This window comes from Pelobates fuscus, chromosome 2 (assembly GCF_036172605.1).
Source record: "Pelobates fuscus isolate aPelFus1 chromosome 2, aPelFus1.pri, whole genome shotgun sequence".
Lineage (NCBI taxonomy): Eukaryota > Metazoa > Chordata > Amphibia > Anura > Pelobatidae > Pelobates > Pelobates fuscus.
Window position 1 is genome coordinate 126,482,136 of NC_086318.1, and position 17,722 is coordinate 126,499,857.

At 38.7% G+C, this 17,722-nt stretch overlaps 1 protein-coding gene across 1 annotated transcript in view; it reads right to left on the bottom strand.

The window, feature by feature from the left end:
- SPATA16 (spermatogenesis associated 16) overlaps positions 1 to 17,722 on the bottom strand; it is a 416,620-nt gene that overhangs the window by 314,771 nt on the left and 84,127 nt on the right. The window contains exon 3 of the mRNA XM_063441689.1: positions 13,049 to 13,138. Coding sequence (XP_063297759.1) covers positions 13,049 to 13,138 — 90 coding nt within the window. The remainder of the gene's footprint in view (positions 1 to 13,048; positions 13,139 to 17,722) is intronic.

The window sequence follows — 17,722 nt, forward strand, 5'->3', positions numbered from 1 at the left end:
AACCCCCCAAAAAGTTAATATTTGTACTCATTTTTTTTATCTTGTTTTCTCTATTTTCACAATTTTTCAAGCGTGTTTGATAAAAAAAAAATCATAAAAGAAAATGCTATTTGGGCTTTGAAAAACCTTTTAAAAGAAACAGCAAATTGACTTGGCTATACATTAAGACATTTTGGAATGTTGCGCGCTAGAATTATTTTCCTACAGTTCCCACTGTCTGCTTTTTAACATTTGTGCATATGCACTAGTGCTGAGAAAAGTTTAATAATACCGTCAAATTAACATATACTTTAAGGTCTGCTAATGGTATCTAGCAAAGACTCTGAGGTCATTGGTTATAAATCCATTCCAGTTACAGCTATAATAGTGAAGTCACATCTGGCATGATCTTCTTAATAAGTTCATTTTTGAGCATAACCCACATGCCTTAGTTCAAGGATCAAAAATGTTGTTGGTTATTAAATGTCTCCAATAAATTGCTTATTTCAAAAAGCAAAGTGGTATAGGTTAGTTCTAAGTTCTATAATTAAACTTAGCTCAGGGCAATTTATATAATTTATTAGATAAATATTTATTTAAAATATAAATGTTACCATCGATATAATCTTCAGTAGAATTATGCTCTCATTTCCCAGCAATGTAACAAGCAAATAACAATAGGATATTGCTTTATCCATTTGTTGATAGAAATTAAACAGTTAGGATTTTCTTCTTTTAACCATTGAATCATAGGACAGCCATCTCAATACAGTCCTGTATACTCACTACCTAGCCCTGAATGGACAATTAGTGTAGTATTGAAATAAAACTCTTTCTTAAGAGAGCACTATTGGATCAGGAACACAAACATGTATTCCTGACCCTATAGTGTTAAAAACAATGTCTAGTCCACCTGAATTCCCCCATGCTCTCCTAAATATAGTAAAAATTTACTTTTATTCCAGTCTACTAGTTCTGGCTCTGCCCATCAGAAGTGATGATTTCAGCAAATAACAATGCTTTCTGATAGAAAAGCATTGGACTGGCTGAGATTGTCAATTTTGATGATGTCAGGCAAGGAGACAGGTCAAAGGGCATAGACAGTGTGCAGCACTGCTCCAGGAAGCACCTCTAGTGGCCGTCTGAGGAATGGCAACTGAAGGTGTCCATAGGCAGCAATGTAAACACTGCCTTTTCTCTGAAAACTGTTCACTGGAATACTGCAAAAACCCTGCAGGGACTGCATGTACTTACCAGAAAAAATATCTTAAGCTGTAGTTGTTCTGGTGACTATAGTGTCCCTTTAACTATATAGCCAAGAAAAGTAAAAAAAAAAAAAAAAAAGAGTCAAGAAAAGTTGTAAAGCTTCCAAATAGAAGCACGAAATCCCTCAAAGTGAGAAGTGACTTGCCAAATTAAAATACTCCATTTAAATATACTAACAAATAACAAGCTAAAACTACCTGAATGAACTGAAAAAGCCAAAAGACTAGCACAATATTCCTTAATTGCCATCTTAACTCCTTTATCATATAATCTCATCCAATGTAAGATGTTTTCAAATGATGAACAAGACACAAAACAATCATCCCTGTCAAACCCATCATTCAAATAGCTACCATTTGGAAAAGATAATGAAATAACCTAAATTAACTGGTCTCTTTGCAATAGTTAAAAATACCTCTTGAAGTTGGAGTTAACCAAATCGCTAACCATCCTCCTTCCTCCATCTGTGGTCAGCGGGTGAGGGCTACTTATTAACCAGGGAAGGATTTAGTGTCGCCCCTCCAGCTCCTCTCCATTAGTGTTGGGTGGGGGCTATTATTATAAAACAAGTGGGGAGATCTAGTGTTTCACAAGGCCCCACCAGTAGGCGGTGGGTGGGGCTCTAAGAAAATCAAGTGGGCTGGAATGCCATTATCCACTCACAACAGTTGTGTTATTGTCCCATCCTGGGTGGCTAGGGGTCCACTAGCCACCTTCAGTGAAAATAAAATAATCGTATCTGTTGCTTCAGCTCCAAAAAAGGCCACATTAAAAACCATAATACACATTACAAACATTGAAAGTAAAAAAAAAAATGAAATGAAAAAGTACAAACCTTACACAAAAAATAGATCCATATTCGGATATGAGAATAAAGGCTTTCTAAAACGTTAAATTCTCATTAGAGCACTCCGATTGGTTTCCTTGTAAACTAACCAGGGCACTCTGACAGTCCAGTCGCACTACTCTCAAGATTTACTTGAGAACATCCCCACTTCAAAAACCTAATTTGTAGTAATATGGTGGCCAATAAGCTTGTTTTATTTTATATCATTTTTTTAAATGGGATTTTTATAAACTCTTTTATTTGGTAGCTGGCTAGCAAGCATTGGCCAGCTCCCACATGGTTAACCCTTGCAGAACTTAGGGTTTCTAACTATTTGGCTAGTGTCTGCTAGCACTACCAGTGGGCAACAGTTTTAGATTTTTAAAAATCCAGGCCCAGATTTGAAGGATTCTGCCCAGATTTCAGCCATAACGCATCATTCGGTCAGGATTTAACCCATATTGCAGTTTTCAGTCTGGCTGAAACCTGTAACTAATTCAGGCTGGTTTGTAGCCTGATTTGTACAAATTACACATTATTAAAAAGTGTGAACATTGTCTGCATTTTTTTGGTGAAAATGGATCCGTACACAGCAGCATGGTTTTGCCTCATTACATACAGAGCCATTCAGACTGTAGTGAACAATACTGAGGGTATGCAATTTTGCATATTATAATATACATGAATTAAAAATCTAAATAAGTACACTGTATCACTACACTTTATGGATATTAAATGTAATTCTTAAAATAGTGACGGAATTTACAGGAAATTGTTGTGAGCTAACAAGGAAAATTATAGATTTAGTGTATATGTAAGTTGGCAAAAATTAAGCTTTTTCCCCAAATCTTTCATTCTCAGCTCTGTACTAAACTTTGCAATTATTTTGCCACCACACTGTACTGTTTAGTAAATAAACCCTTACGTCTTAACTATGTTTAGCAAAAAGCAGGAAAAGATTACTGAATACAACAATAATACAATAAATATTGTCTTCAGAATGGAATTAATTGAGCAATCTGTGCAGCTCTCATTGTCTTAAATTATCCCCATGCAGTAACATATCAACATGCGACAGTTGTGCTGATAATGTTAATATAATGGACCGAATCTATTTTGTTGAAGTGACAGCAGAAGTGGCAGCTGGCCTGCACCAGTTCATGGTTTCTACTTAATTATAATTTCCTTAGTAGTACATTTTGTGGTCCCTAAACAGTACACTGTGCCTGCTTAGAATAGCCACTGTATACAACACAATTATGTAACTTCCAAACTTTTTCCCCAAACAAGCAAGTAATCAAATGACTGTATAAATTCACAGCAATCTCAAGTACAGAATAAAAACAGTTCTTTATAAATAAGCATGTTGGGCAGCTAGAGACTTGCATGAATTTACAGTCATGATCCATAACGTTTTTAATTTTCTAACATGGAACTCATTTACCATGAGGACAATACGTTATGAAAAATACATGGTCTATTGCAATATATGTATTTTCTATATTTTTGTTGCTGTGAGCCCTTATGCATCACTTACCCTTTAAATAATGTTGCCAAACGTGTCAACAGCCTAAACTAAAACTGCAGATAAATTTATATCAGAAAAAAAGCTTAGTATGGTAAATATGACCCAAACATTCAAATAAAGGAGGCTTAAACCAATGTTGCCCCCCCCCCCAGACCCCCCCAGTTTCCCCCATAGGGGTAGGTGGAGACTTTAACCTAGTGGGGACCTAATGCCCATTTATTTATTTATTTTATGGGGATAGTAATTAAATAAACAACATATTATTTTCCACCCCAAAAATGGTGGCCAGGTCCCGCCACAAGGTTCTCAAGTTCCTAGCCACAACTTATCCTAATAGCAGTGAGAGGGGCCCAATAATCTAATACCTGTAAAAGAAAAATTGTAGCAGAGTAGTAGTATTATTCACGATATCTCCGCTGGTGGTCTTTAGTCAGCATATAAAATACAGGTAGCGTAGATATAATCCCTTTTTCCCAACAACTGGACGACACACAGTTTGGGAGTCAACTGAGCTTTAATTGCACCACAACCGTTTATATACAAATCCGCATGCAAGGGGTTTCCTTACTGACATTCCAGGGGCTTTCCCCTGGTGGACTCTGTGGAAAACTTAACATGCAATCATATCTCCCATCATACTTTTCTGTACTGGAGAGATAATTGCATAAGAGTACACCTTTAATTATATTATCTCTCCGTACAGAAAAGTATACAATATAGCATAAAAATACATAACTTAAAAACTATACATCTGAACTTCCCGAGGCTTCATTGAATGGCTGGGATCTGAGCGCACAATCTAGCGAAATTTCACTCAGATTCGTTTGTTAGAATAGACAAGCCATTCGAATGAAGTTATGGACCGGTCAGCCACAAGGCGAGCCCCAAAATAGTTCCAGGTATTTGGCTACTTTTACCGGTCTTCTTTCGGGAGTTCCTGGGAACAAACCAATGAACAAATATACAAATTTACTGGCTAGTGTGGCATAAGCAGTTTGTGGGGTTGATTTCACCGAATGCCACTCTCTTTCGACCAAAGGATCTGTTCATATGAATGGCATGGAAGTCCAGCGGTGTTCGCGAGGTCGAGTAGTCGATTTTGGTTCCATGCACTCGATGACCAAACACCGCTGGGCCTTCGTGAGCAAAGATGGCCGCCGTCACGTGTTCAGTTATACGAATGGCGGCCACCCATTAAATCAATAGAGTTTTGCGGTTTATACAATGTTGCCAGTGGTTAATTGGAGACACACGACTCCCTTGTGTGGTCTCCCATTTGGCATTTTTTAATTCATTTTCATGAACAATGTATCCCAATCTTATGAACAATGTATCCCAAGTCTATGGTCTTTGCATGAAAAGTTAAACGAATGACCCCAGTCTTTTAGATGAAACAGTGGCTAGTTTTGCCACAAAAATACATAGATGTAATGTATTTATACCCTTTATTTTGTGTTTTTATACCTCACTTCTAGATTGTAAGCTCATTCGAGCAGCATCCTCATCATCCTAGCAGTTCTTTAAAAACTTATAATTATTGCATTTGCTGTATAAATGCCAATAATTATAATAATTATAATTAATAATAAAAAGTGAGAACTAACAGAGTGGAAAAATAGGAGGAGCAGTCAAAAATCTATACACTTCCAAGCAGGATTGTTTCAGGCACCTTGATTGTAGCTATTGATGGAGACAGCAGTGATATTGGGAGTTTTACCATTGCTGTGCCTGTGTGGAAATGGGAGGTAGTCTGTGTCATTGATCCTAGTGTGAAACTGCTTAGGCTTGAAGGGACACAGTAGGCACCCTGACCACTTCAGCCCATTGAAGTGGTCTGGGTGCCAACTCCCATCACCCATAACTCTGCAAGTGTAACTATTACAGTTTTTATGAACTGCAATAATTACCTTGCAGGGTTAAGTACTCCTCTACTGGCTGTCTACCAGGTTCTTTTGGTCGTCTATGCATGAGGACCTCCAGTGTCGCCGGAATCCCAATAGGATTCTAATGGAGAGCAAGGCTGATGGGAGGAGCATTAATTCAGGTAAGTGACTGAAAGGGTTTTATCTCCTTCAGCGACGTCGGACGCGGGGCGAGAGGGAGGGGGGCACTCCAGGATTCTACAGTGCCAGGAAAACGACTAGAGAATCCCTTTAAGTTATTGTTGTTACTGCCTTATTTCAACCTGTGCCACTTACATAAACTTTGACTTGGAGATAGATATATCTAGTTTAATAGCTTAATTGATCCTGGTTATTACTAGTTACTGCCACTGACACTTACTTTAAGTTTGATTCACTGATTTAGATTTTGACAGCTTTTTTTTGTTAACGTTACAGCTTGCTAATGTTGTGTTACTATACACCATACAAATTCATATTCCAATATATTTTAATAATGAAAACAAACCCACCTTCATAAATGTCACATACTAATTCAAAGACTAAATTTAAGGGAAGGTAGTAGTAGTAGTGCCAGTGTCCCTCAGTCTTAACACCTCTTCCTCAGCCTTGTCACTAACACTGTTATAGTAACACTATCAGTATTAGGGCAATGGGATTATAATGTCCATTATGTCAGATGCATCACCCATGAGGCAATTGTTTTTGTCAGCCATTTTTAGCTGTATTTGGTGAGTCAAAATCTACAATAGCAGAAGAATCTGCTACAAAGAAGACACCGGCCCCCTGGCATTGCAGTTCCTTCTACCACAGCTAGTTCCACTGTTTTACCTTCTTGTAGCTTTCCCCCACAATAAGTAACTAAGAGGGAACTGAGCAGAACTTTGTGAGCACCATCAGAGCCACTCTTTACTGAAGAGGTAGAGCAGAGTGCCAAAGTGGTGTCCCCAATGTCTGGTCTTGGTGGTGGGGATGAATCTGATGATGATAATTCCCTGATCACTGCAGACATAACACTTTTACCTCTAAACCAGGAGATTAAGACTACCAGTATTATGAGCCAGTGGAATTAGAACAGAACAGCTGGGAGATTTCAGGCAGCAGCCCATTATATTCTCCAGTAGGTAGTTTGCACTCACCTCCTGCATCTTCTCCACCTTGTCCAACTCAATATGTTTTTGAATTGAATAATCCAAGAGAAACATTTGTGATATCAGCTGTGCCTTCTACGATAAGCACAAATACCTCAACCACTAACAATGTTACCATCACCAACACCAGCACTTCCACCACCTCTGCCACCAATACCACCACCATCAACATCACCAACATCAGCAATATTTACATTAGTATTAATTATCGTCCAAATGCTAGATGTACAGGCTAGTTTTGCTACAGCTTTCACTGCCACTGATACTCGCATCTTCAGGAGCAGCATATGTTTTTTACAACTACCAATATTGTTAGGCAGAGCAAGGGGGGTGGTGAGCAAGGGCGTATTAGCCGCGAGGCAAACAAGGCATTTGCCTTGGGTGGCATTTTCCAGGGGGCGGCAAAAAACGCCGCCCCCAAATGCCCAGGGCAAATGCCTTGTTAGCCTTGCGGCTAACTGACAAGCCCTCTGGGCAGGCGATCTGCTGGGCGGCGCTGGCGGGCGGCTGGCGAGGGAGCACTTCCTCTGAGCTGTCTGCTCAGCTCCCTCGCGCGCCGCAGAGTGAGGCTAGGAGCCGGAATATGACGTCATATTCTGGCTCCCAGCCTCACTCTGCGGTGCGCGAGGGAGCTGAGCAGACCGCTCAGAGGAAGTGCTCCCTCGCCAGCGCCGCCCAGCAGCCACTGGACCACCAGGGAGAGAGGGAACCCCCCCCCCCCCCAGCATTCCCAAAGGTAAGGAGGCTGGGGGGGTTAAATAAAAAAAATAAAAAAGTGAGTGTGTGTGTGTGTGTGTGTGTGTATGTCTGTTAGTATGTGTGTGTGTGTATGTCTGTTAGTGTGTGTCTGTTATTGTGTGTGTGTGTGTGTATGTCTGTTAGTGTGTGTGTGTGTGTGTATGTCTGTTAGTGTGTGTCTGTTATTGTGTGTGTGTGTGTATGTCTGTTAGTGTGTGTGTGTGTGTATGTCTGTTAGTGTGTGTGTGTCTGTTAGTGTATGTCTGTTAGTGTGTGTGTGTGTGTATGTCTGTTAGTGTGTGTGTGTATGTCTGTTAGTGTGTGTGTGTCTGTTAGTGTGTGTGTGTCTGTTAGTGGATGTCTGTTAGTGTGTGTGTGTGTGTGTGTGTATGTCTGTTAGTGTGTGTCTGTTATTGTGTGTGTGTATGTCTGTTAGTGTGTGTGTGTGTGTCTGTTAGTGTGTGTGTGTCTGTTAGTGTTTGTCTGTTAGTGTGTGTGTGTATGTCTGTTAGTGTGTGTGTGTGTATGTCTGTTAGTGTGTGTGTGTATGTCTGTTAGTGTGTGTGTGTCTGTTAGTGGATGTCTGTTAGTGTGTGTGTGCGTGCGTGTATGTCTGTTAGTGTGTGTCTGTCTGTTAGTGTGTGTCTGTTAGTGTGCGTGTGTATGTCTGTTAGTGTTTGTCTGTTAGTGTGTGTGTGTATGTCTGTTAGTGTGTGTGTATGTCTGTTAGTGTGTGTGTGTGTATGTCTGTTAGTGTGTGTCTGTCTGTTAGTGTGTGTCTGTTAGTGTGTGTGTGTATGTCTGTTAGTGTGTGTGTGTGTATGTCTGTTAGTGGATGTATGTTAGTGTGTGTGTGTGTGTATGTCTGTAAGTGTGTGTGTGTGTATGTCTGTAAGTGTGTGTGTGTGTATGTCTGTTAGTGTGTGTGTATGTATGTTAGTGTGTGTGTGTGTCTGTTAGTGTGTGTGTATGTCTGTTAGTGTGTGTGTGTGTGTGTGTGTCTGTTAGTGTCTGTCTGTTAGTGGATGTCTGTTAGTGTGTGTGTGTATGTCTGTTAGTGTGTGTGTGTGTGGCTGTTAGTGTGTGTGTGTGTATGTCTGTTAGTGTGTGTCTATTATTGTGTGTGTGTGTGTGTGTGTGTATGTCAGTGTGTGTGTCTGTCTGTTAGTGTGTGTGTATGTCTGTTATTGTGTCTGTGTATGTCTGTTAGTGTGTCTGTTAGTGTGTGTGTGTATGTCTTAGTGTGTGTGTGTGTCTGACTGTGTGTGTGTGTGTCTGTTAGTGTGAGTGTGTGTGTATCTGCTAGTGAGTGTCTGTTAGTGAGTGTGTCTGTTAGTGTGTGCGTGTTTCTGTTAGCTAGTGTATGCGTATCTGTCAGTGAATGTGTGTGTGTGTATTTAGAAGGCGGGGCGGGGGAAGGGTTGGGTGGGGGTGGCGCGGGCGGGTGGGAGGGGGGCGCCTGAGTTTTGTCCTGCCTAGGTCAGCACTGGTGGTGAGAAAAGTGCCAGTAGTCGATAGAGACAGGTTGGACAGGTACAGGAACAGTAGAGCCCCTCATCATTCCATGAATTAAAAAAAAAAAATCCTAAATAATTCTAAAATGTGATGGTGGTGCTGGTTGTTGTAATGCTGCTAAATGACTTTCATTGCAGAGGTTTTGTTTTTCCCAGCCTGGCTGAGTATTGCACAAGCTACCTCTGCAGACACGGTTGGTATAAGCTAATAGGGAACTTTTTTCCTGCACACTGAAGGAAGGTCACTCACGCTATAGACTGGATGTTTGGCAAAGCTTTGCTCTTCTCAGGGTGGAAGGGGTGAGTGAGTCATCAATTGCCCACTCATTTATTTCTCTTATATTTTGATGGCTCACAACATTAGTCTTTTTTTTTAATAATGTCATAAAGTGACATATCATTAGAAAGACAATTTCAAGCAGAAGGTATGTTGAATTGCTTTTACTCTATCCAACATTATAGCCAAATAACCAGAAAAAGAAAACACAACTGCCTTATGTAACATGAAGTAGATTTCCGTAACTCAAAACCGACTAATGAGACTGATGCAGGTGTCATTATCACACAGCATGGTACCAAGAAGGTGTTAGTATGAGTCAGTTCTCATTTCCGTGTAGAGCTAATAATAGGACTTCTATTCAGTTGTGTGAATGCCTTCAAGTTGGCCACTGATTTGTTCTTCACTGATTTGTTGGTCACAGATTTTTTTCCATAAGTTACAAGGCTGCATAACTTAGTAAGATGGCAGAAAAATTAGATCTTAAAATGTGGTCACTGCAGTGCCAAAAAAACTAAAATCAAAATAGCTTGCAGATTTCAGAAAGTGTGTAAAGACTACTAAGGTTTAGTCAGCAGAAACATAAGGCAATTAAACTAGATACAACACTATCTACAACTTAGTAGAAAGGGCACACTTATGAAACTTTATTTTGACAATCATTATTTTCATTTTCAGATTTATTTTCAGCAATATGAAAATACAAAACAAATTACACACAAATAACAAAACCCACAGCATTCACACTTAGGAAACTTGTGTGGTCGAAACAAGTCGACCCTTTCTTCTAAGTTGCACATTGTATTGTATTTGTGTTTGAGTGCCCGAAGAAAGTAATCAGAGTTAATTATAAGTGGAATGTCACAATGTGGTTTGACGCAGACTCAAAGTCTTTGCTTTAAATTGTAGAATTTTGAGGAAAAAACTATTTCTATCTCCCAATCAATGAAGGAAGAATTAATTGATCTGAGGAACAATGGGACAGAGTTATACAGAGTAACGAGACCAGAATATCAGTATTTGATAGTAATAGAATATGAAAGAAGAAGAATTGGAAGAGATTTGCTGCTTGAATGCATCACAGCTACAATGACACATCCAGCTAGTGTTAAGATCTGGGGTTGTATGACAGCAAAAGATGTAGGTAGATTTTGTGTGATTGATTGTACTGCAAAAAAAATACATCAGTGATATACTTGAGCCCAAACTGAAGCCTTCGGCACATGATCTCTTCCTTGTTAATGAAGCCTATATATTTAAACAGAATACAACTCCTTGTCATGTTGCTACTGTTTACAAAAATTGGTTTCAGAAAAAATCATATTATACTAGGTTATAGCCCTAACACGAAAACCAATAGAAAATCCGTGGAGTCACTTGTTAGTCAGAAGCAACCAAGAAAGTAAGGTCAACTGATAGAAGAAAGCATCAAATCTTGAGTTAACATAATACTTGATGAACTAACACGTTACGGGATACCATTGTAAGAGTGTAAACGTGTCCAAAGGTTTCCTGAACTAACAGAAATAATGAGAAGTTATTATATCATCTTCACCATGGTTTTATTTCATTTCAAAGTATATAGTGTATTACATTCTGCGGCACTAAATCTTTACAATGATATTAATTTAATTTTTAATTCATTATTCTACAAAAAAACGATCTTGTGATTTCTATGTGATACTAAATTGTATCAAAATGATCTTATAACCATTGTAGTACTCACACTTATGCTCTACCACAACAGAATGGGGCAGGCAATGTTACGTGGATGAGTTGGAGGATCCCCAATGATCTATGTTAGAGAATGTGCGGGTTGAGAGGTATGTAAGGACATATATGGTTGGAGTGCCCACTGGAAAATACATTCTGAGGGTAAGTGGGTGAACTAGTGACAAACATCTTTCATAGACCAGTAGCCCTAGATCATTGGGTCTTTTTATTGTCCCAACCATTCGAGGGGTGGACTAGCATGGAATGGAAACTGCTCAATGAAATAACCTTAGAGGTCCAAAGAGCATTAGCTCAAACGTGGTTCCATTCAGTCGTACTTTCCATTGATATAGAACTCTTAAAACTTAAAGATATGTACCTGATGGACACATCTACTGCCCAAGTTATGGGGACTATGACGGCCCTCACAAAAGTGTGGGAACCATCGGAAACTTATCTCGGTGACTCTAGGTTGATCGGGGTGTTTGGTGTGGTGGGGGACTGGGCTGCTAATATGCGTGGGAGTCAATCTTTGTTTCCTACGATGACCTTTTGTTTTCTTATTCTTCTTTGCTTCTCCTCTCTGCTTTCCTTTTCTTCTTCTTCCTCTACTTTTCCTTCCTTTCACTCCTGAATGGGGACCTCACCCACAAGGTAGTGAAAGTCCTTGGGGAGTGGGTTGTCCTAATTCTTCCTGATTTTTGCATTTTGACAGTGGGGTGGCGAACGTATAATGCTATTGTTTCTTTCCTAATGCTATAATGTATAACTGTTCCTTTGCTGTGCATTTTTTAACTATTTATGTATGTTTGATGTCTGTTTGATGTCTGTTGTATCCTATGGACATATATTTCTCTTATTTACCCACTGTCCATGTCATTTGATATTCTTGCTGCTCAAGCTTAAGTAAAGAATGAAAAAAAGACTGATGTGGTGAGTCATCAAAGTAAGAAACAAACACGTTTTCCAAAAATTGTCTTCATTTCTGGGCTATATTATATATTAATAATCTCATTCGACAACTCAGAATTGGCATAGCAAAATTAACTGTTATTACCAGTAGGCTAGGCAATATTGTACTTATTTTTGCATTGCTGCACAATTAATGGTGCCCATGTTTTTGCATGTCCAAATGTTTCTATGATTCTTTTGTACTATGGACGATGTTTGGCATTTTGTCTATCACATGGACTAGCATAAGAGGTCCTGAACCATAAAAATACGCTGTGCACAAGTCTACAAATAATATCTTTAAAGTTTAAATAATGCAATATAATAACATGAATTTGTGCAACTGTATTGTACAGTGATCTGTGCAATGTTTACATTTAAATTAAAACTACACTGAATCATTATGATTCATTCAAGAAAAAAAACAACGATGAACCCCTTCACGTCATCCCTCGTGTATACAAGATTGCCAGGTTTTACATCCATACCCTGCAATCGTGTATAGATGATTAAAATCATTGCTCCCTCGCAGCCCCTCCTCCCGGCACAAAAGTGCAAATATGCGTGTGTCAGTGTGTGTATGTGTGCTCATGTATTTGTGCGTGTGTCCAAATTGGCAATGGGGCTTCAATGTGAGGGTGATATGATATGGGTAATGTCATAGTACTGTGCAACATACACAATATACATAGTGATATATAAATATACACACACACAAACTGTGAATATTAAACAGTATAAGAGTATGTGAGAAAAAAAGTCCATGATACGTGTTGAGAAATGTCATTTATTTAATACTCGGATTCTGTGGGTGTTTTTCCTACAAACAGCTTGCTAGTGAAGGGGTTAAGAAAGTGATTATTTTTTTTTTTTTTTTGGTCAAGTTAAATACAGAAGGAAACTTGTCAATTATTTACCCATTAAAAATATGTATAGATATAAAAAAAAAAAATCAACAGAAATAATAAATATGGGCAACAGCTAAATAACTTCAGTATAATTAGTGTAATGTAATTATATTCAAGTGTATAATTTCTATTCCACATAATGCATTTTATGCTTTTATATCTTCTAGTAGAGATTACATTTATAAAGTATTATCGGACCTAAGTGATAAAGAAAGTATTCTCTGTACAGTCCTTTGTGTAACTTACTTAAAACTGCTTATTAAAAGTACAATACAGATTAATAAGATCAACCCTACCTTGCAGCCTCGGAATATCTTCCCAGTGATCTAAACACACTTGCTTGTCGAATATGATTTCGGAAATATGATGGATTTAAAGCAATACTCCTTAGAGAGATAAAACAGACAGTGAAGCAATTAAATAGGCCATTGTGAAACATTAACAAATATTCCACAGTAATATTATGCTTTGTAAGATTCCAAATCCAAGAAAACAGAGCATGCATATTTAATTCCTAGTCATTCAATGCACACATATCTTGTCCTAATAATCTAAAGCACAATTCTTTATGCAAAATTGGTTTTCTATTTAATAGTGCACATTATCAGAAAATCTTGGAATGCTGCAACAATAAACATCAGCATTAATTGTCATCCAGGCTAATTATAATAATTTTGTGGAAAGTTTTCACACCATGTTAACAACTTAGCACTATCTTTGTTCCAATGCAGCAATCAGAAAATGCTCAATACAGAAGAATGCAAATATACTGACACGTTTAGAAGGGGCTAAAAAAAAAAAATGATTTCAAGAGTAATTGCCTCTGGCATAAAATCAAACACCGTGAGTAGAGAGTAAATGGTCCTACGAACTTAAAATAATGGAAATGAAAAACAGATTTTCAAAGCATGCCACTAGATTCTAAGAAAAAGTTACTGTTTTCTGATATTGTAAGGACTAATTCACTCAACTCAGAATATGGTCAGCTTGATTGCCAAGGTGCAATCTGAGAATGAACACCCCAGTCTATTTGGGTAGGGGGTAGGCACAACTGTTCTGTTCGTTCCCTAAATTCTAAGGCTTAATTGATGAGTCAAAAAGCAAGTGTTGGAGATGTGCCAAGCTCTTTCCTTTGTTTGTTTTACTAAAAATTATACTTCTGTATAAATGACAGTAAGGGTATTAAGTGGTTCCACTTTGGTTTATTATTGTCCATTGAACCAGTTTGTAGTTTTTTTATTTTTTATTTTGGTGAGCCTATGTTTTCAACTTTTGTTTTGCACTATTATCTTGCTAAAAGATGGCTACGGTTTGTGTGGTTTTAAAAACCTTTTTTTTTTTTTTTACACATTTCTGCAGTTTTTATATATTCATTTAAATTGTATGCCTTGCTGCCCTGACAGAACCAGAGAATATCATACAAAATAATGTAATTGCTCTATGTAAAAGCAATTACATAGTTACATACAGCAATAGTTTAACAATGCCATTAATTGGGCTACCCTGATACTTAATGTTACCTCCACTTGGATGCCCTGAGCTTCAACTTCACATATATCAAGAAAACCCTGTGGCAAGAAATCCTTTAATGAGCTTTAACATACTAAGGCCATGAGATGTGTTAGTATCCTTCCACTCTGTCAGAATTTCTATTTGCATTTCCATGAGTGTACACAAATTCCGGACTTGAATCCTGCTCAACCGTTGACCTTGGTCCCATTTTTAATCATATTTGATATTTTCAGTTTCCCTTACAATATCAAAAGCCTGTAGCCATCATCTCCATCATTAAAGCATGTAAGATCAGTTGGATTGTTTGATCCCATATAAGCATGCTGTTTCGTAGCGTTGGAAAGGACTCTTCCTTAAATTATTTTGTATATTTGGATGACTCAGACCTCTTTTTAATGTTTAGTTTCTTGTGCATGCTGAAAAAAACTCTTCATGTCCCGAATGTATTTTATCTGTGCAATTCCTATTGGGATCAGTACTATTCTTAACAGATAGAGAAGTCTGGGCAATATTGTCATTTTAACTGAAATAGATATTGCTACTCAAGAAATGTCATTGCTACCTCCACTTATCCAAATCCCTTTTCACCTTCTGCCATACACTGGATAGATTTTTAATTAGATTTCGGCTTGGGTCTGTATGTAGTGTAATGCCAACGTATTGGATATAATTTGCCCTCCAGTCATATTTATAGGATGCCTTAAGGAATGTGTCTTACAGCAGAGGCTTGCGATTTATGGTTGATTTATTGATAAATTACCAAATTCAGCAATAACCTCATTAAAGTGATTTTAAAGGATTTGTAACTGATAATATATTGTCAGTGACTAAATGTTTTATTGTTTTGATAAAATCTAAATTCTATCCATGTCTGAATAGAGTGTAATTGAATATCCAATCAAGATGTTCTAAAGTTAAACAGAGTATTGATGAAATAGGGCCTCAAAAATCGACACAAGCTCAGAATACAGACAGGCATGGCACATAGCTGGTTGCATCCAAAAAATTATGCTTCTCTACAAAAGTATGCATGTGAGCACCATCCCGCATCAAAATTGACATAAGTTTAATCTGGACCAGGATCTAGGTTCTTACTGGCATCAATACTGACGTGTGTAGCGGACCACGGGTAACCCAACTTGTTACCTCTGCTAATTCCTTCTCTCAGCCAATCTGGAACCATTAAAACAAGCAGACATCCATTCCCCCAGTTACCAGATGAAACATAGTTGTGGGAGTCAACTGATTTACTTCAGGCCACACACAGCATTTATGCACAGACTCCTACAATGGGTCTCCAATATAGTTATATATGGGGTTTCATTCCCAGGATCCTTTGTGCTTGAGAGATAATTGCGTGAGAAAAAAAAACATAATTTAACCATCTCTCAGGTACAGAAAACCTACACAAAATATACAGTAGTCCCAAAGTGCCCCCACCATAACTAGGAACCCCACAAAAGTTATATCCCTGGATAGCCTCGATCTGAGTGTATAACATATCCAAATAACACTCAGATCGGTTTGGTGAAATGGGAATGCCATTGAGGTAAGGTTTTGACCAGCCGGACACGAGGTGCAAGCCCAAAACAGTTCTAGGGGAATGGGTGCCACGGCCAGTCTCTGTTCAAGGGTTCCTGTGCAAACACCATGCTAGGGATTGTCTTAATTTCAGGGTACGAATGCTCCCCCTGTTTGCTAGTTCACATCTACCGAACGTCGTTCACATAGTTGGTCAGGAAGTAGAACAGGCAGCTGTCTAATCTTTACTGGGGTTTGTGCAAGTGCCTAACCAAAAAGAGTTCCAGGCACTCAACGACCAAGTGCCACTGCCCATGTTCGGGAGACAAAATGGCCCCTTTATTCTTTTGTCGACTATGTGCATTCGGTTATACGAAATGTCAGTCACCCAGGGGAAGCATTCATTAATTACTTCCCTTGCGGTTTTGCACTTAAGTTGCTGGTGTGAACGTTATAATAGGGTACAGGGGTGGTCCTCATTCGGGAGACAAATGGAGGACGTTCGTATACAAACTCTTGAATAGAAAATGGCAAAAACATGCAAAATGGTAGTCACTTTTCTTAGCTTAGGGGACATATAAATGGTACACTGTGGACAATGTGATTGATTAACCATTCTTTAAAGCAAAACTTTGATTTTGCTTTGATTCTTTGGTATTTTACTGTTATTAGTTTTCCATGTTTCATTTTATGCCTAGGAGATTTTAAAACAAAATGTGCATTGTACTTTTGGAAAAAACTTAATAAAACAGAGGTATTCTGGAAATGTACAAAAAGTGGCTACAGATCAATCTGAAGTGAGCAAAAAAACAACATTTATACGTCAAATATTTTACAAATAAACTGCATGCTGACCTTAAAGGGAAACTCCAGTGCCAGGAAAACGATCCTCTCCCTCCCACCCACCAATCCCCAGTTACTGAAGGGGTGAAAACCCCTTCAGTGACTTACCTGAGGCAGCGGTCTCCTCCTCCGCAACGCTCCTCCCTGTGCTTCCGTTGGCCGGTGGGCGAGACTGATCCCGCCCACCGGCCAAGGAGACCTAAGGCGCATGAGCGGCAATGCAATTTCAATGCTTTCCTATGGGGATTTGAGCGACGCTGGAGGTCCTCACACAGCGTGAGGACGTCAAGCGACGCTCTAGCACAGGTTTGCTGTGCTATGAAGCAGGAAGTTCCCTCTAGTGGCTGTCTAGTAGACAGCCACTAGAGGTGGAGTTAACCCTGCAAGGTAATTATTGCAGTTTATAAAAAACTGCAATAATTACACTTGCAGGGATAGGAGTAGTGGGAGTTGGCACCCAGACCACTCCAATGAGCAGAAGTGGTCTGGGTGCCTGGAGTGTCCCTTTAATAGCTCTTATCTTAGACTTTATTTTCTTGTATATTTTTTTGCTGATAAGTGGTGGTAAAACCCCTATTGCAATCCATTGTAACATGGAAGGACTATGATCACTGTTTGTTTAAAAAAAAAAAAAAAAAAGAAATAACAGAATAATTTTAGACAAGTCTGTTTTTTTTCATTCATTCTGCCCACTCTACTCCCCATTTCTCACTAGACTTCCACTAAGGATTCTGCTAACTTTGAAAACTCCCCTTCGGTTGGCAGAATCCTGAAACACGAGACAGGCCCATGCCCATGGAATAGGCCTACTGATTTAAAAAAAAAAAAAAATACACTACTCTTCACATGCTTTTGCTTAAAAATGGAAACTTAAGAGGGATGTAGTGGAACAAAACTTGTGTAGACTGACTGACAATGACATTAGTTAAGGTAAAGCGGACTTTGCGCACTTTGCAATTTTGTTACTTCAGTCTCTCTAATATTGCGGCATGTTCCCTTTCTTCTGCACTCACTGCACATACCTTTTCTCTGTCTCCTTACCTTCTTACCTGCTAGTAAGAAGGTAAGGAAAAGAGCGGAGAAGTGACTGCTAG